Source organism: Pongo abelii, chromosome 21 (assembly GCF_028885655.2).
Source record: "Pongo abelii isolate AG06213 chromosome 21, NHGRI_mPonAbe1-v2.0_pri, whole genome shotgun sequence".
Lineage (NCBI taxonomy): Eukaryota > Metazoa > Chordata > Mammalia > Primates > Hominidae > Pongo > Pongo abelii.
Window position 1 is genome coordinate 46339632 of NC_072006.2, and position 20374 is coordinate 46360005.

The window sequence follows — 20374 nt, forward strand, 5'->3', positions numbered from 1 at the left end:
TGGCACAATCTCGGCTCACTGCAACCTCCGCCTCCCAGGTTCAAGCAAGTCTCCTGCTTCAGCCTCCTGAGTAGCTGGGATTACAGGTGCATGCCACCAGGCCTGGCTAACTTGTTTTGTATTTTTAGTAGAGACAGGGTTTCACCATGTTTGTCAGGCTGCAGACCACACTTTTAGCTGTAAGAGTCTACTGAAAAAATACTGAGAGGACCTGAGTCCCTCCAGGGATGAAGGAGCATGAAATTCACACCCGTTTGTATAAATTTGTCTCCATTCACAATTTGGACTAGAACTGAATAAGACCTCAGTTAAAAAACATATTCACAGTTAAAGACAAGCACCAGTAATCCCTGAGTGCGTAGTTGCTCATGGCTGTGCATTTTGTGTTCTGGAATAGATTCTGCAGCTTCCTAGAGAAGCAGACACTGAAAGTGCATAGACAGATCAGTATTCCCAAAGAAAACCCTGCAAATGTGCACAGAGCTACTGAAGTTGGTTGGGTTACTGTTACAGACTAAATGTTTTCATCCTTCCCAAAATCCCTGTCGTAATCTTAGCCCCCAATGTGATGGTATTAGGAGGTTGGGACTTTGGAAGACGTTTAGATCATGAGCATAGAACCCTCATGAACGGGATTAGTGCTCTTATAAGAAGAAACATGTAGGGCCAGGTGTGGTGGCTCACACCTGTAATCCCAGCAATTTGGGAGACCAAGGTGGGAGGATTGCTTGAGCCCAGGAATTGAAGACCATCCTGGGCAACATAGTGAGACCCTATCTATCTCTATAAAAAATGAAAAAAGAAGAAACATGAGAGCTTGTGGCTTCTACTTTCCACCATGTGAATATGCAACGAGAAGACGGCTATCTGAAAGTTAGGAAGTGAGCCCTCCCCAGACACTGGATTTACTGGAAGCTTGATGTTGGACTTCTCAGCCTCCAGAAATGTAATGAATAAGTGTCTGTCATTTAAATCACCCAATCTATGGAAATTTGTTATAACAACCCAAACTGACTAAGATGGTCACCAAGTCTGGGATTTGCTCATACCTGAAATTCATCTTTGATTTGGCTGGAGTTCGTCTGGGGGTCCAGCCTGCTGATATTGTAGTAGAGAGAACGGAACTCACACACAGGGATGGCAGTGTTGCCACAGAGGCATGCTTCCAGGATGGCATCGTGCACAAACACATATTGCTCCTGCGAAGTCAGAAGAGAGGAAATGGGGTGCTAGGTAAGAACAGTGGCCTGGGAATTTGCTGTCCACATTTAGTGTTGTGGCTATGAAGAATAGACATGATTTATCAATATATTACAGAATTCTTTTTATACTGTAACCCAAAGGGCCAAATTTCCATGTTTCCTAATGATCACCTGAGCTATGGTGGGTCTTGTTTCTTATAGAAAATGTAATAGCATAGTCACTGATAAAATGAGAAACTTCTAGACATGCTGTAGCAGGCGCTCTTGGTGTCCAGCCCATGTCCCCTCAGCTTTCACCTTTACCTAAGGAAGGCTGCTTGCTGCAAACACCTGTGATTCTCTGCTGAAGGCAGAGATGATACTTGGGCTGTGTGGAAAGTAACCCTCAAGCAATGACAGATGGAGAGTTGAGGATAGAAATCTAAGAACTCTCTCCCTTTAGGTGGAATCACTTGGACACGCATGTATCTCAGAGTTCCCCAGCAGAATTGGGCTCCAGTTGTCTACAGTGCTTAACAGCTTGTTAAAGTAGCCTTTGTTTGTTTCCTTCCCTGCTCTGCCTCACTTTCCCATTCACCAGCCAGTGTGTCTTGCGATTATCTTCCAAGCAATATATTTGCCCGCAAATCTTTGTCTCATAATCTGCTCCTAAAATGTGTCATATCTTTTCCTATCTCAATTCTTTGTACCTGCTGTTCTCTCCTCCTGAAACTCCACTCCCTCTTTTCCATACCTTTAATGTTTCGTTCTTTCTGGAAAGCCATCTGTTAATCCACCAGGCAGAAGTTGGTGTTACTTCTAGGCCCTAGATAAATGTTTGTTGAGTGACCTTTTCTGCAGAACTTGGTCAGTTTCTCTATAAAGAGTGCTTTTCCAGATGCTACGTGATGCATCTGCATTTGAATATGTCTCCCCATATGTCTGACTGCAACCAGCAAGCCTGGCTTCTGCATGCATGAACCTGGAATAGATAAAGCAGCCCTCTTGGCTTTAGTGCTAGAAGCCTGAAGCCTGGCCTGTGTGAGTTAGCTCAGAGCCTATGTGTGTAAACCAATCAGTGGTGGTATTCACTGCAGAGTCAGAGAGGCTGGCTGTACCAAAGCCATGGGTCACTTCCCTTTGCAGGATTGATGATGTGCACAGTTCCTTATCTGTCTCAACTCTGATTGCCCAGGCACCCCGAGCCTTCACTAGAACAGAAGATGGGCTCATTACAGGAATGATAAGCCAAGGCACAGAGTGGGATAGGCAGAAAAGGCTGCTTAGTGCGATTGTGGTTCTGGTGAAAAAGCAGAGGCCTTTGGGGTCACATGGACCCAAGTTCTACCACAGTCTGGTATGTGAGGTCTTAGGGACACAATTTCTTAGTTTCTTCTTCATTGATAAATTGGAGATAATACTAGGAGCTACACCATAGCTGGTTTGGAGGAGTAGAAACAATACCATGACTAGAAAGAATGTATGCTGCCTGGTTCACAGTAGGTACACAACAATAAATATTAATTCTTTTCAGTACTCTTAGGCTTGGGCTCTCCAACTGCACAGAGAGGTGCCTAAAGGTCTGCTTCTCCCTTGAGGGCAGAGGCTGTGTGTTACATCTCTTGAAATCCCCAGCACCCAGCTTAAGTACTCAATTACTTTGTTGATTAAACCATTCACTGCAGTGACTGAACCATCGCTTGGCATGTAGTGGTCATTGAATAAATGCCAGTCCTTCTCTTTCCTTCTCTATCACTTCACCCAAGGCAAGAATACGATTCAAATAATCCCTGAAATTTGTCATTCTGTCCCTGCTTGGATGGCCTCAGAGATGGAGAACTCACCACCATTCTTCATTGGTGGAACTCCCTGCACTGTAGACCTCCAGGGTTGGCTGGGGCACCCTAGCTTCCACAGTATCCTCACCATAGTAAGCCACGTGTCTACTCCCTCCTGCTTCTCTCATACCCAGGTCCTTTCCATAGGATGCCCCTACCTATGGGTCTCTCAGTTCTATCATGTTTCTCCTTGGTCGTTTCTCCTTGGTCAGAGCTACAGGTGGCCAACTGTCTTGGTCCCCTAGGACTCACCTCTGTCTGTACCAGGTTGACCCTTTGGGCCCGGAGCTCACGCACACAGTTGAAGATGTCCACCACCCCTTCATTCTCGGCCATGTCAAGCATGGTGTCAATGGCAATGAAGCAGCCAGTCCGCCCAGCCCCAGCACTGGAAGAGAGGTATGGTCTGTGTTAAGGATCTTCATGGGGGGAACCTGCCGTGGGGAGGCCCCTAGCATTCAGCCCTATCCCCAAGGGTCCTGCTGGGAGGATCTAGATTATGTGTTCCCACATTTCCTTTCTTAATATGTGTAGTTTGTAATGCACGTGCGAACCATACATATACATGCCATTGCCTTGTCTGATGGATAAAATAATACATCCATATAGCATAAAACACCTAGCATGGTTCCTGGCATGCTGGAGCTGCCTCACAGACATGTCTTTCCTATTTTCTACCCTTCTTTTCTCCTCTTTTTTCTTTTTCAGCAAATGGGTTGATGGATGGAAGCAAAGAAGGAGAGGAGAGAGAACAGAGGGGAGGTGAATGACAGGACAGAAACTAGAGTCCTCTGAGCTGTCCCCAAGACAGAGAGTGGTTGGTGGAGCACCATGTTCAAAGGCTGGCATCTGGCTCCACCTGCAGCTGTTTTCCCAGGATCATGAAGCAAGAGTGTCATGAAACTGGAGCAGCTGACCATCCGGAGACCCTTGTCAGGGATCAAGTTTCTTGATACATGCTTGATTTCTGGTCACTAGTGGCTTCTTTAGGAGAATCTCAGACCAAGTACAAAATAGTAGGGGAACTCAACGAGACTCTATGGGCCTTGGCCAGCCCTTTCTAGATCAGTGCTGGGCTCTGAAACATCAGTGCTGACCAAGAGGCACATAAGACATGTGCCTTACACATGTGCAGTTTTGGATGGGAAGGCCGGGCAGCCTGTCAAGGAGGCCCCCTTCCACTGTGTTTTCACATCTTGCATTTCTCATGGAAACAAGTGTCTTTGTCTAACAACGTAGATGTCAAAAGACACACAAAGAGGAAGACAGATGGAACAAGACAAAAAAGCAATATTGGCTGATGGTAAATCCAAGGGGCACAGGCCAGTGCGAACCACTACCTACAACAATTTGGAAAGTACACCCATTGGAAGCAGAGTCTTCATTCATGAGAAACTTTCATGGTTTGAATGAAGTCTGACTTAAGTTTGCTTCAGAACCTACTCCCCAAAATCCAGATGCGGGGACTCAAGAGACTTGGCCTCTGTGTCTGGGAGGGAGTATAGGGTGTCACTCATGTGTTTTTTTCTTCAGTGTTCATATTCACCATGCTTTAGTATAAAGAATCAGCCCAATTTGGTTCTGAATTTTGGAACTATCAGCGGTGACCAAGTTGCCTAGTGTCTGTTAGCTTCGGATTTCTGATGCATTTAAGATACCTACCTCCCTGCAGGGTCCTTGTGAGGACAAAGCTGTGTTTATTTCAGCATCACATAGTAGTTGAACACAGGATATTTGAAAGGACCCCTAGGATTAAATCCTGGCTCTATTACTTATCAGCTGCATGACCTCAGGCAAATGACTTAACCTCTCTGGGTTTCAATACTCATCTATAAAATGATGTTGATAATAATTAATAGATCTACCTCACAGCATTAATAGCACAATATGTATAAATTGCATGACATTACAATTAAAATGCATAATGCATACAAATTGCTTTGTGCCTGGATACATAGTAATTTCTCAATAAATAATGGCTATTATATTCAACAAATATTTATTGAAAATCTAAGATGCAGTAGATGCTGGCATTAGGAGTGGGAATACGAAAACAGTGTTCCTTTCCTGAAGGATTAATAATCTGGGGAGGGAGAGAAAACATTAAGAGGTAGAGAATAATGATATATTAGAGTGCTTACTATGTGTCAGGCATTCTCTCTTAGGCACTTAGCCAACCCATTTGTTAATAATTTTCAGAATGGCCCCAGGAGTGGGTACCACTCTGCTCAGATGCATTAAGATGACCTGCTAAGGAGACACATACCGGCATAGAGCCATCATGCACAGAGGGCCTGATGATAAACATTTGCCATTGTCTTTCTTTCTCCCTAACCCTTGATCTGGGTGCTCTTTGGGATATAGAGATGGGGGGCGTTAATGAACTATTGCCCTTCGACTGCTATGAGATATAAAGCAGAAAATACATGCAAAACACTTAGAGAGTCCAGGATTACCTCCTCATCCTCACTTGCCTTCTCTGTGAAATGGGGTTGTGTAGCTACTATTGCTGGGAAGATAAATGGATGCTGAATGAGGACGGGGCTGGCTCTGAGACAGACATCCACAGCTTATGGAGTCTTCCATGGTCTCTTGACTGACACAAACTGCCAGGGCGGGATGTGATAACTCAAGCATCCAGGGTCTGAAAGGATGGGCTGCCCCAAGGTCATATTGGAAGAGAGAGGTGTTGGGAAGGAGGGGGATGCCAGCTGGCCAGCCTTCAGGTCAGGAAGGCCATCCTCCTCCAATTCTGGACACCCTTGATAAGATACTTCATCTCCATTTGGGAGGATTCAAAGACATGCCACTCATTCTCAATGTGACTTTCTAGGTCAGAGCTGAAAGTATCTCTTCTCCATAATAAGGTAAAACCTGGTCCTGTCCATTTCTCTCTATGAGGGACCCTGCAGGCTGGCAAGTGATTTTGAAAATAATAGAAATGAAAAGAAGCATGCTTCCACCAAGGCGCCCTGCTGCCATGTCAAGGAGCTGAGGGCAAGTGTCTGGAGAAAAGCAGATGAAATATCCCCACTCTGTGTTTACCTTCTCAGCACTTGAGTTTTTGTATCTGTAAAATGGGAATGTTAATAATGCCCATCTCTCAAGACTGGATGAGAAGTAAATAATGTGGGTAAAGTGCACATGACAGACCCAGCAGATGCTGCCGGTGTTCAGCCTGCCTCCCTGGTGATTTCACTGTTTTCAGGCAACAACAGTAACAATGGCCACTACTGCTATTCCTCTTGTTAGTTGACCTGGTGACCAAGTCTCATCGGAAAGCACTGGGCATGGGGGGACACAGGAAGAGGAGTCTCTAAGAGTAAAGCCACTAGAAAAGATAACATGTCCCTCCCAAGAAAGCCAAGCTGCAGAGGCACACTAGGGTAGGTGGAGGACTTTTTTTTTTTTTTTTTTTTGAGACAGAGTCTCGCTCTGTCACCCAGGTTGGAGTGCAGTGGCGCGATCTTGGCTCCTGGGTTCAATCGCTCCTGGGTTCAAGCGATTCCTCTGCCTCAGCCTCCCAAGTAGCTGGGATTGCAGATGTATGCCACCACGCCTAGCTAAGTTTTTGTATCTTTAGTAGAGAAGAGGTTTCACCATGTTGGTCAGGCTGATCTCGAACTCCTGACCTCGTGATCCACCCGCCTCAGCCTCCCAAGGTGAAGGACCTTTGACTTACCTGCAGTGGACCACTATGGGCCCGGCTTCTGGGGGGTTGAGGAACTTGACCTGGCGGACGAAGCCCAGAAGGCCAGTGGCGTAGCAGGGAACGCCGTGGTCAGGCCAGCTGGTGAAGTGGAAGAGGCGGAGCTCCCGGATCTCATGGTAGCCTTTCTGAGGAAAGAACGGGCCTCTGTTCTTCCAGCTGCTGCCCTCACATACCCAGCCCAGCAACACGTGGAGCCATAGCTGCTGCACCGAGGAACCTCCAGCAGGGACAGGGCCCTCACGGTGTTAATAGGTGTTACTGGATAGAGCGATTCTATAATCAGTTACATTTGGGAAATGTGGGATTGTTAAAATGAAACCGATGGCTTTATTGCAGGATTTCTCAGAGTCTTGAGTGGGCTCATACACACTCTGAATGCCCAAGAGGACCACAGAGCACCCTCGGAGACCTTCTTTTGTTTGCCTAGGTGATCGTCTTTGACAAGTGTTTCATAGGAGGTGTATTGAGTAGAACGGATTTAAAGAAATGTTGGCCTTAAGGACCAAGTCCAAATTGTTTCCAGTGGAATCTGAGGCTTTCAGGGATTGAGGTCTGATATTCTGTAGTGTTCCAGCCTTGACTGTGATAGTCTGTGTGGCTTTCAAAGTTTATATAACTTAGTAGACTTCTTTATTAATTAGATTCTTACTTACAATGATTAGATAAGATGCGAAACAAACAAAGACAGAGCTTCTCTGATTGATGGAGACAGAGTGGGGCCTAGAGCTCTGAGCGGTTCCCCTCCCCTTTCACACCCCTCCACCCCTCACAGAGACACACTCTGGGCCCAATAGTGGTTTTCTGACCATTCCATGGCCAGGTCACACTTCTAAGCCTTTGCTTAGACAGTTCCTGCTACCTACTATTTTTCTACTTAGCAATCTCCTGCAGATACCCAGAGAACACTGAATAGGAAGAGTCTGTTTGATTATTCATTCCTTCAGTGAAAAATCATTTACCAAGTATGACCTGTGCCCAGCCTTCCCAGCCTTGTGCTAGGTACTAGGAAGGTGAGAATAAAAGCCATAGCTCCTATCCCTGGAACAGCTCATGGCCTTGTCGGGCAGGCAGATGCCCAAGTGGGTAATTCCATTGAAGTGGATAAAGGAGTGCCTGCTAAACTGATCTGAGGGAAGAGAAATCCCAGAAGGCTTTCTGGAGGAGGTGATGCTTGTCCTGAATCTTGAAACAAACTAATAGTGAAAATAATAGCTAACATTAACTAAGCATTTACTGTGTGCCAGTCACTCTTCTGAACACTTCAACATGCTAACTTATTTAATCCTGATATAAATCCCTATATTTTTATCTCCATTTGATGGATCAGGAAACTGAGGCTAAGCAAGGTTAAGTGACACACCCAAGGTCACAGTACAACTCGTAAGTTGTAAAGGGACCCTGTGAACCCTGGCTGGCTGTCTCCACATTCTGCACTCTTAATCATTCTAATATAGTGACATGTGAGTATTACCCAGTTGACGGGAGAAGAGGAAGGGAATCCAAGGCAGGGGGACAGCATGGGCACAGGCCTGGGGACGGGGCTTAGCATGGTGTGTGCAGAGAATCACTAGCAACCCAGGGCAATGCTAGAGGCACGTGGAAGGCAGGCCATGGGAGACCGCAGGCCCGGCGGTGCCGGAGAATAGATGAGAGCTGGATCCCAGAAGGCCTTGAATCTACATTAAGGCCTTTGGACTTTATCTCAAAGGCATTGGGAAGCTACAGGGAGATTACACAGACAGTTCCACACAAGAGGAAGTGCATCATTAGACTTGCATTTTAGGAGGCTGCATCCTGCTACATGAAGGATGGATTCAGGTGGGTGGATCGGGGGTTGCAGAGAGGGCACTGTTGGTGCCCACTCAGATCCCCATCACTGGGCCAGTGGACTCATTGCCACCTGCTCTGAGTCGTGGCTGCACACAGCTCAGTTACCCTCTTCTGAAGAGAACTGTCCTCAGCTGAACAGGAACCCCTCCTCTGGGGTGTGGCTGGGTGGGGCAGCATCCTTCAGTGACTGATAGTAGAGGGAGAGTGACCAACTTGCTTGCCACTTGCTCAGTCTGCCCAGGACTGAAGGGTTGTCCGGTACATGGGACTTTCAGTGCTAAAACCAGTAATGTTCTGGGAAAAACAATTTTTTTTTACCCTTATGGGGGCACCCGAGGCCCCTTTGCCTCAAGGTTGGACCAAGTGTGCAGTACCATTCGTGTTCCAGGGTTCCCATGGGGTTAGGTGGAAGCAAGTCTCTGCTGAGACCACTTCCTCACTCAGCTCCTTTCCCCACCCCATCCTGGCTCTCTCACCGCCTTCCCTCTGCAAACTCTCCCTCAACACGTGAGCCAGGGCACCCAAACGCCTGCTGCTTCTAGCTCTGCTTCTGGGAAACCCAAACTAACATAGGGGCAGGACTAGAGGCAGACAGTCCTGTTAGGAGGGAGAAATCAGACGCCCAGAGTAAGGCAGTGATGGATGAGCTGAAGGGAGAGAGGAGAAAGCTTCAAGAATACTTGGACTTTTTTCACGCCATCCTCCAAATCAATTCAGTCCCAAGAAGCCTGCCTTCGAGCTCTTCCCACCTGTGCTATGATGATTTATCAAGGATCCTCTCTCCCTGATGCGACTGTGCTGTCTTCAAGGGCAGACAGCACTCCGTGTTTATTATTTCCAGGTTCCCAGCTCAGGAACCGATTTTGAGCTAAAATCGCAGGTGATGTTTGCTGAGTGCCTGCCTGCGTGCTGTGGAGAGGCTGGCTCAGCCCAGTTAATCCTCAGAGGCCCTTGGGGTCTTTTAAGGGCATCTCCCTATGAGTAATATCTTCCCTCGTGGTTGTTTAAAAGACAAAGAAAATGTAACACGAGAAAAGACCTTAATGCCTCAACATGGTTTGCTAGCTGCAATTCCTCAAGGCCTCCCTGCCCATGTGCCCAGTCACTCATCTCATCCTCGGGCATTCAACACAGATGTGGCAGATGACACCGGTACCCCACCTGGGTCCTCTTCCTTGGGCCTGTGCTTCAAGGCCTCAGCTGCAGGGACTGTTGGTTGCTACTGCCTTTCAGTTGTCCCCTTCTCTGGAGACATGCCCTCAGCTGACAGGGGCTGGCCCACCCTGGAGGTTACCCCTCAGTGGATGGTCCACGGTCAGCAGACTGACTGACGGGGGAGCACAGAAGTCTGGCTTCCACGCCTTAAGGGGGACAACTCTGTGGCATAGTTTATCCTTGGAGGTTCCCTGTGGATCAGCTCTAGGCTAGACTTCACTGGAGCCTCTGTCCTTGGTTGGTGTCTTTCCTTCCCTCTCCTGCTTCTCACTCTCTCTTAGGAATTTCTCCTGGGAGAGCTCCCTTGATATACCTCATGTTTCTGAATCCTTGCCTCAGGCTCTGCTTCTAAAAAACCTGACCTAAGGCAACATTGAAGTACCGATGGTTTCCTTCCTCTTAGTGGAGGGAGTTCACAGGCTTCGTGACTTTTTCACCCAAGACTGCAGATTCAGATGAAAAGGACCCTGAGACTTTAGGAGCCTGGGGGTTGGAGGGGGAGCTGCCAGAGGCAAACAGTATGTCCTAGGCCACTCTGTATGCTGGAACAGTACTGTGTGCATGCCGGGCTCTAGTCTGCAGAGCAGCCTGCTTTGGCCCTTGCAAGGACTTGTCAAAGCCTCAAGGGCACAGCTCTCAAAGCATGTAAGTCCCCAGTGCTTTTGCATCCTCAGGCCTGTGGCCACATTGTCTATTAAAGTGATTGGTTTTAGAGAAATGGAACCTATGGTGTAATGGAAAGAGAACTGTGTTACAGGAGCCAAGGTGTGAATCCTGATTGTACCAACCTTGCAGCTGGGCAACTTTGGACAACTGATTTAAACTCTCTGTGTCTCAGTTTCTTCATATGTAAAATGGGGATAATAATAGCACTTACCTTATAGGGTTATTGGGAGGATTAACTGAGTTACTCTATGCAAAGCATTTAGAAAAGTACCTGGTTCAGTAAGTGCTCAGTAAGTGTTAGCTATCGTTATGATATAATAGTAACGATAGAATAGCAATTATTATATAATATGTTATAAATAAATATAACATATTATATTGCAATCACATTCTTGCTCACCAAGCTTGTGCAGCCCTGCCCTCCTTTTAATGTCTAGACCAGCATTTCTCAACCTTGACACTACTGATGCCTTGGGCTGGATAATCCTTTGTTGTCGGGGGTTGTCCTGTGCATTGTGGAATATTTATAAGCATCTCTGGCCTCTACCCACTAGGTGCCAGTACCATCCTAACCCTTCTCCCCCAAGTTGTGTCAACCAAAAATGTTGCCAGACATTTACAAATATTCCTTGGGGGATCAAAATGCCCCCGGTTGAGACCACATGCCTTGAACAGGTTGAGATCATTTTTTCCCCTCCAGACTGCATGTTTTTTCCTTCTGCCTGGGATAGCTCTTCTTTCCTTTCTACCCTTCACTGGTTCCTCCTCCTTCATTCTCTGCCCAAATGCCTCCTCCGCTAAGAGGCCCTCTCCTACCATCCCATCCTACTGTGGATTTCTATCTCCATCCTTTGCATATTCCTGTGTGGCTTTTATCACAGTGTGTTGTTATTTCATTGATTTGCTTACTGAATTCAGTTTGCCCCACCTACTAGATGTGGGATCCCTGGTAGCAGGACCCATGTCTGCCCTGATTGCTGATCTGTTGCTGGTGCCCAGTATGGGGCTGGACGTAGAGCAGACCCTCAGTTACCACATGCTCTGGATGAACAAACAAGCTGGCTCTCATGGTGGACCGGCTGCCCACAGCCTCTGGGAAGCTTACCTTCTGGACTGTGAAGGTGCGTATGACGTATTCTGCCAGGGGCTCTGTTTCAATCAGGGTGACTTTAATGTCTCCATAGACCTCCGTGTCATCTGGCCAGTATCGCACACATTTCACCTGTGGCCAAGTGAGAGACAGAGACAGAACAGAGACAAGGATGCATAAGCACATGGCTGAGTGTGAGCAGCTGTCTCATCTGGTCGTCCCATCCAAATAAACCCAAGGGTGACTTTGGTGGCATTTCAGTCCACAGCGTTCACAGCTGGCCAGGGATCAGCAAGCCGCACAGGGCCAAGCTCACTCCCAGAGGCACTGGAGCCATTAGAAATAATTGTAGTACCTTCTTTTGCAAAGCTCCTTGTAATTTTCCAATGCATTATCACACTATGTCATCAAATAGAACAAGGTGAGATAGGTGGGTGTTATTGTCCCCACTTTACAGATGAAAATAATACTGAAGTTCAGAGGTTTGGTGACTTGTCCAAGGCCATGTGGCCAGTCTGGGGACTGACTGAGTCCCCTTTCTGCTCTGTCAGGGTGGAGCAGCTGAGTATTATCAGCTGAGCAAAGATGAGAATAAAAGGTGGGAAATAGGAGGTGGAAGCAGAAGTGGTTGGGAGGGGGACATCATTAAGAGGTGGCAGTCGGGGGTCTGGAAGGAGAAAGGCTCTTGGTTGGGAAAAGGATGGTAGCTGCTGGACTCCAAGGGAAGATGCGCAGTCCCTCTCTGACCCTGGATGCGAGCAAGCCATTCCCCAGTCGACTATTTAAGTCGCACTCATGGATGAAAAAGAGATCATGGTTTTCCCCTTAAAAGAACAAAAGCATGATTACCATTCCGGGGGACGCTGCACGGCCTAGAGTGGCATTTCCCACAGTGTGTTCCGCTGGGTGCTAATAGGTGTTAGGTAAAAAACAAGAAACAAAAAACAAACAAAAAAAGGTTTTGTGGTCAAATGAGTTTGGGAAATGCTGTATTACACAGTTAAATAGGCAGCTTTGCTACAGGACTACTCAGCTTCTTTCTCATGCTAGCGCTAATGTGTTTTGTGTTTTGCGACTCTCCAAAAGGGGCACAGAGGATGCAGCATTTCCCAAACGTATTTAACCATGGAACCCTCTTCTCACTAAGCATCCTGCAGACTAGCATCCCATGGAACCCACTTAGGGAAACACTGGTATAGTGCAACAGGGCATGGGGGCAAATGGATTCATTGCTTGGTCCTAACACTCAGTATCTGGGTGGCCCGAGAAAGTGCTGAAACCTCTCTGAGCCTCAGCTTCCTATCAATAATGATAGCTAACATTTACTGACTGTGTACTCTGTCTACCATGGCTCACAAAGTGTTCTGCGAATACTTTACATGTATTATTCTAATGACTTATCAACACAACTTTATGAAGTAGATATTATCATCCCCATTTTGCAGACGAGGAAGCATAGGAAAGCTAAGAAAATTGCCCAAGGTCAACCGTTGGTAAGGGACGGGGCCAGGATGCAAACCCAGGGCACTTGAATAATAACTAGGAACATGGGCTCCTATGATTGTTGTAAGTTTCGGTAATGCACAATATGTGCCTGGCACAGTGTTTGGCACTAGCAGGAGTTTATCTAAGAGATTGCTTTCCTCCCCAAATCCAATTTAGATTTACGGTCTATCCATCAAGGGAATCTGTTTCCAATGTGGGATATATTGTAGAACAGGCTGGAATTTGCCTCTGAATCCCTGAATCCTGGGCTGGCCTTTATGTCCACAGTAGCTGCACCCTGGGCCTGGGTCCCTGGGGAACAGTCTGAGTGGAGTGACCACAAGCACTGGAATGAGAGTCCAGTGTCAGATTTTGTGCCTAGGTTTTGGCTGAGTGACATCAGGGTAGGTACTCTACCCCTTTAGGTCTGTTTCCTCATCGGTAAAATTGAGTGATGGACTAGATAAGGGTGGACTCATGGATAAAGTCTCACCTGGTCCTAAATTCCCATTAGGCCCTGAGATGTCCATACCCCTTTACTGGATTACGAAAGCCCAGATTTTCTCCTTCCCATCATCGCAGAGGCCAGAATTCATCTTTATGAATTATCTGTTTCTTACCCAAACAAAAACTTACCTGCCCACATTTTAGTTAGTTCATATGATGTGTAGAGAGCCCTTTTAATTCTAGTGTTTGTACACCTTGCCTTTAAACTCAGCAGCCCACCCACATGCCAGAGTTAACTAAGTAGGCAAAAGCAAGCTGGGAATAGCAGTCCCATTTCTAAGCCCCAGGAGTAGTTGAGGACCACCTCAGAGAGAGTTGAGATGGAGCAGAGCAGGAGACCAAGACCTGAGCCCTGAAGAACATCAAGATTTAGAGGTCAGGGGAAGAAGAGCGGGTAGCAAAGGGTTGGATGCTGCTGAGATTGAGTAAGATGAGAAGAGAGAAGTGGAGATTGGATTTGTCGACATGAAGGATGCGAGTGATATTGACAATATCACTATTGATGGGATGGAGGGAGGAGCTACGCTGGGGTGGGTAGAAGAGAACATGAGTGAAGAAACAGAGCCACTCTGTGAGTCTTTAAAGTTTGGCAGAAAAGAGGGAACAAGAAAATACTTTTTATTTACCTTTTCCTTTCTTTTTAAGATGGAAGGTACTGGGCATGTTTGTATGCTAAGGGGAACAATCTGGCAATGAGAAAGAGACTTATTTTGCAAGTGAAAAAGGGAAAAATGAAAAAAATTATTGAGTAGAATCTGTGATCCAGGCACTAGGCTTGCCTTTGGAAGGGCAGAGACATGGCTTCTGTTGTGTTAGGCTGAGCCATAAGAAACAGTTGACATTCGGCCATTTGGGTCAACAAAAACAGCCATTTCTTATAGTCAAATCTGACAGCAGAGGAGAAGAACAAGAGGACGGTTGTAGATACAAGTAGGATTGTGGTGTGACGATGAGGGAGTGAACGACTGATGGTTTTAATTTCCTCAAAATATATGAGATGACATCATCAACAGAGAGTGAGGGTGGAAAAAGGGATGAAGGGGATTTAAAGGGAAAGGACATTGCTTGAATGTGGAATAGGAGTGATGACATCTCCCTTGTAGGTTGCTGTGAGGGTGAAATATTGACTAGGAGGCACTTAGCACAATGCATGGAACAAACAGATGTTCGAGAGTGTATCTCCAGCATCCTCTGCCCAGGCGAGTGCAGGAGAGGCTTACCCTGCCCACTTCCACCAGGTTTGTGACCATGACGATGCTGGCGGAGTTCTCCTGCCAGATCATTCTCCAAAAGTCCTTTACAGTCTCCTGCATCGGACCTGCCAACAGAGAAGAAGACAGTGAGGTTAGAGAATGCAAGTGCAAAGCAGCAGCTGAGAAGGTTTGTCCCTCCGGTTGGTCAAGTCTCCACACTGATGAGCAGGAGTGAGGCCAGGTGATCCTTGTTAAGACACCAAGTATCTGAGACACAGGCCTGAGACATGCGAGCCTGATGGGGACAGATTAGGGTATGGATGAGGAAAGCCTCATTCCAAGCTCTCACAATCTGCAGCATCTACCGGAAATGTTGGCAGCCTCTCCTCTCCCTTCTGTCCTCCTCCTGCTCAGACCCTTTCTACCAACTCCACCTATCACCTTATCTGGACTGTATTATGGCTTAAGGGAGTTTTCAAAAATTGGTCTCCAGAACCTCCATGAGAGACAGGAAGGCAATTGGGGTGGGGGGTGGAGAGAGCTGCTGGGTGCCAGATGCTGAGAACAAAAACAGGAGATGCCTGATTTTGAGCTTGACAAATGCTGGAGGCATTCCTCTAGGGCCTCAACAGAAAGGAAGAAAAAAAAAAAAAAAAAAAGACAAGGAGCAGAAAATAGGCTCTGACAGTCCAAAGCAATTTCCTTGGAAATTACTCTTTCAATGTCCCGGGCCTTCATCATTTTTAAAATTACAAAAGTAATACATGTGTTTGATATAAAAGTTTGAATACCATTTTTCTATATTTATATGTATAGGTGTGTATTTACTGTAATAAGCATCAGGCCTATTATATGCATTTTCTGATGCCCTTAAAAATTCTTACCAAGCGTAATAGTTTTAATAGCTGCAAGGTTTTCTATAATATGGCGGTAATACACTTTATGTAACCAATGTACCAATTGTTGGGCATTTAAGATTTTTCGCTTTTTTATTCCTATTATAGATAACACCGTGAATAATGTTCTCATATGCGTCATTGTCTATATATATAATTATCTGCAGGATTTTTTTCCAGAAGGGTTTGAAAGGTATGATCATTTTTAAGACTTCTGAAAACGCACTGCCAAGTTACTTTCTAGGGCAGCCAGCTGCATATCTGTTATGGGCATGCACCTACTGTGGAGATAAGGCACCATCAGCTCCGGCCCTGGCAGGTGTTGATGGCACCTGCTTGGGCCTCTCCCTCCTGACCAAGTGAAGCTCCTTCCTCTGTCACTCATGGGCCTTTCTCCTACAGTGAAACTTGCCACCATTTTCCTTCCCAAATAAACAAATGAACAATCTCAAGGACCTCTGGAGATTCTTCAGCCTACCCCTCCGTGGCTTCTTTGCTGGTGGAAACTCATTCCTCTCCTCCAGGGCTGTTTAGTGAAAAAGGAGGGTTGGAGTAACAGATACAGGAGGAGAGGATAAGCCTTGCAGTTGAGAGAGCCCTTTCCCTGGGACCCCTGAAGCCTCTCTGAGGCACTAGGTGGAGAGAGGGCACTTACCTTGAGTCGCGATGTAGTGCCGAGGTCGATGGTATCCCTGGATAACAGGAGAAAAGCACTGTGAAGAGTCTGTTGTCAAAGCTTGCAAACAGCACAATATTAATAAACATCCTCTCCAAGGATTTGATTTTCTCATGGGCAAAATGAGAACAGCATCACTTATTCCCAGAGAAGTGGCAAAGGTTAAATGAGATATTGCACATAAAGTGTGTAGTAAGTCACTAAATGCTAGCTATTCTTATAGTTACTTGTGAGGTGCCTACATAGGCTTGCCTTGGAGCCAGTGGCACTGGGAGCAAAGATTGGATGGGCATTACTTATCCTTATGCACCCAAAAACAGGTAGAGAAGGAGTTTTCAGGTTTATGGGGAGCATCGACCACCAAAAAGTCTTTCTTGAGCCATGATTATATGAAGAACACTGTACAAGACCCTATGGGACACCCAGAGAAGAAAAAGGAAGAAAACAATTCAATTGTTGACTCCTTCCATTAGTAACAATTAGAAAAAGGAAATTGAGAAGTATCCCACATTGCTTCTCTATGCCAACATTCCTGGGCTTGGAATTGAAGTCCCAGGTATGGAGAAGACCTATGGAGGGGTGACCTGGGAGGCCCATAAAGATACCTGCAAATACAAAGACCAGTTTCTAATTTCTCTGTACATTTCAGAGCACTACAGTAGGCCCTGCTGTACTCTGGTTGGGGAGCACCCTGCTGCCCCATAACCTTCATCATTGGAGAAGAGGTTGAAGGTGACCCCTCTTTTGCCTGGGCATGGCATACATGGAGTGTCCTCTTTCCAGTTACAGTCATATTGAGTAGAAGTTTAAGTTTTGGAGACAGACCTGCATTTAGTGCAGAACACTGAATGCAATTAATATTTGTTAAATAAATACATGAGTGAATAAATGAATAGATGAATAAAATTTTTAAAGAACACAGATGACAATTTTGGAGCCTATCAATTGGGAGATTGTTGACAGTCCTGAAATCCACTTAGCTTTTATGGTTAACCATGTCCAGAGAAAATAAGTCCTAAAGTTTGATGAACACCTGTCTTTGTCTTAGATGTTGCTGACCAGTCTTTTTGTCCTGTTGAGGTGGATGAACTGCCTTGAGGCCACTTTCTTCAGGAAATAGAACTGCCATCTGTATGGTTTATGGTGCCACAGATGTGGCATCTCTAAAGTTCTAGACCCACTTTCTGATTCAAAGACAAGTTTCTGAGTCCCTTGTACATTTCTTCGCCTTTGTGTTTCACTTGCTCGATAATGATTTTGCAGGCACCTTCCAATTGCTGGGCCTGCTCTAGAGTTGGAGGTTGGCACCAATCCAGGGACAATGTCATGACCAGAACTGTTGGATTAACCACAGAGCAATCAACAGCCCCACTAAAACTCTGTGCTTGAGCAATCCTATGTACTTAGTGAGGTTGTCAGTTTCTTAAGGACAAACACTCCCTACTAAGCTTAAAATTTTTTTTCTCACAGAGCTCAGCACAATGTGAGACTCAGAGCAAATACCCAATAAACAAGCTGTTGACAAACCAACTAGGCAGGCAACACAGCATGGTGGTTATGTGTACCATGGACTCTGGAACTCAGCTGCCTCGGTTTGAACACTGGCTCTGTCCCTTCTAGGGTGTGTGGTCTGGGGCAAGCTACTTAGTCTCATTGTGCCTCAGTTTTAAAATTCACAATAGCAAAGATATGAAATCAACCTATGTGTCCATCTCAATGGATGACTGAATAAAGAAATTATATATATATATAGTATTCCATATATATATATGGATTATATATGGATATGTATGGATATATATGAAGAGAGAGAGAGAGATATATATATAGATGTAGTATTCCATGGTGTGTGTGTATATATATATGTGTACCATGGAATACTGCTAAGCCATAAAAAATAATGAAATCATGACTTTTGCAGCAACATGGATACATGGATGGACCTGGAGGCCATTATCTTAAGCAAAAAACTCTCAGAAACAGAAACAGAAAGTCAAATACCGCATGTTTTCACTTACAGTGGGAGCTAAATAATGTGTACATATGGATGTAAAGTGTGGAATCGTAGACATTGGTGACTCAGAAGGTTGGCAGGGTAGGAGGGTGGTGAGAGGGATGAGAAATAATTTAATAGGTGCAATGTATACTATTCAGGTGATGGTTACACTAAAAGCCTATACTTCACCACTGTGCAATACATACAGTAACAAAACTGCACTTGTACCCCCTAAATCTATAAAATTAAAAAACTAATGGAGATAATAGTATTTACATCATAGTGTTGTTGATCAGATTAAATGAGTTGATATATAACAGTTACTATGTGCCAGGCACTATTCTAAGATTTAACATATATGTCTTTGCTATTGTTATTTTATTGTTTATTTGGCAAACATTTATTTACTGAGTGCCTATCAAGACTACAAGTGTATTCAGGCCTCTCAGGGCACACTGGGATGATGAGACCTTCTTTGTGTTAATGTAATAACTGAGCCCTTCCCTGTGACACAAGGGGTAGGAAGACCTATCCCTTCCTCCAAGTCAAGTGGACGGGGCTGCTCAGGCTAAAAGAAAGAATTAAACCCAAGGGTTTTCTTGAGTAGCTTTGGGAATAGAAAATAGTCCCCTAGATCCTGGAAAGATGAGTTTCTTAAGTCTGCCCTCTTCTGCCATCCCCATCACTCATTCCCACAGCCCTCATCCTCCCTGGCTGAGGCCACAGCACCAACCACTAGCTGGCCTCCCTGCCTGCAGTTTCACTGTGTAGCCTTGCTGCTTCCTAACCCCATGAGCTTCCTCTTGCACACTGACTGTGTTATTTCCCTGCTTATAAGCCTGCAGTAGCTCCCTATTGTCTGCATGGTAATGCCAAATGCCTTAGCTTGGGACTAGTCATCTGTCTCCATTTTCATCTCCAGCCTCACCTCCAGTTGTCCCTCTTTGTTGTCCCTCTTTCAAGTTGTCCCTCTTTCAAGAGTCTCACCAAGCTGCTCTTGAAATATGCCCTCCTCTGGGATGCAGAGCTGACTCATTCCTCCTGAGTGGCCCAGTAGGGCTTTGTATATGCTCAGTGAATACAATTCCATGTGCTGTAGTAAATTTTTTTGTACCTTTCTCCTCCTGGGACATGGGACATGCCACCCAGAGCTGGGTGCAGTTTTCAGCAGTCTGGTTGGTGAAATACATGCATGAATGTTTTTGAGCTGAAGTTGGAGCATCCTCTTAATGCTCAGGCTGGAAGAAGAAGAGACCCTGGAGGAAGCTGTGATTTGGAAGATTCTAATGTGTTTGAAATTCAGTGAGATAACATTCTGAGCAAGAGATTCACATTTTAGTTGTGGAGTTAGATGGCTTGGATTCTCTATTTTGTGAATTCATTTGTTTGCACAGTTATTCACTGTCAATCAACAGGTATTAAGCACCTACTACTATGTACAAGGCAATGGAAATACAAAAGTCGACCCAATGAATGTGGACTTTGCTTTTGAGCAACTTGTAGACATCAACAGATTGGGGTAAAGGCTACTAATGGGAAGATGTGGGGACTCTGTGGAACACCCATGGGAATTGAACAGCTAAGGAGGGCCCCTCAGAGGAGGTGGTTGTTGATTGGCTCCTTAAGCCTGGTTTGGGCATCTTGACACCTCTTGTCATTTCTATTTCATCCTTTCAGTGACGTTCCCAGTTTCTCTGCCATTCTTTCATCGTCCACTGGTTCTTGCTCTTCTTCAGAGATAGGGATCACATGTCCATCCAGAGGCCTTAGCACTGGCCGTTCCCCGTGCCTGCTGTGTCTGCCCCCAGGTACCTGAGTGGCTTGCTCTCTCACTCCATCCAAGCTTCTGCTCAGTTGTCAATCACGTCTGTGGAGAGTTCATCTCTGACCACCCCATCAGCTTCTTTCCACTTTCTCTGGCTTACTTTTCTTTAGATAACCTATCACCAAATAGCATACTATTCTTTCTTCATTTACATGCTCCCCAAGTTGAATGGGAGCTCCATGAAGCCAGGGCTGGCTTGCTCATGGCCATGTCCCCAGCACCTAGAAGTCAGCCTGGGCCATTGGCCTTGAAAAATTCATATTG

At 45.7% G+C, this 20374-nt stretch overlaps 1 protein-coding gene across 6 annotated transcripts in view; it reads right to left on the reverse strand.

Moving 5' to 3' along the window:
- PTPRT (protein tyrosine phosphatase receptor type T) overlaps window positions 1–20374 on the reverse strand; it is a 1130568-nt gene that overhangs the window by 31085 nt on the left and 1079109 nt on the right. For all 6 annotated transcript variants that reach the window (XM_024238852.2, XM_063720525.1, XM_054542313.1 and 3 more), the window contains 6 exons: window positions 16269–16305; window positions 14745–14842; window positions 11548–11664; window positions 6702–6856; window positions 3272–3407; window positions 1050–1199 (listed from right to left, as the gene is read on the reverse strand). In XM_024238852.2, the coding sequence (XP_024094620.2) occupies window positions 1050–1199; window positions 3272–3407; window positions 6702–6856; window positions 11548–11664; window positions 14745–14842; window positions 16269–16305 (693 nt within the window). The remainder of the gene's footprint in view (window positions 1–1049; window positions 1200–3271; window positions 3408–6701; window positions 6857–11547; window positions 11665–14744; window positions 14843–16268; window positions 16306–20374) is intronic.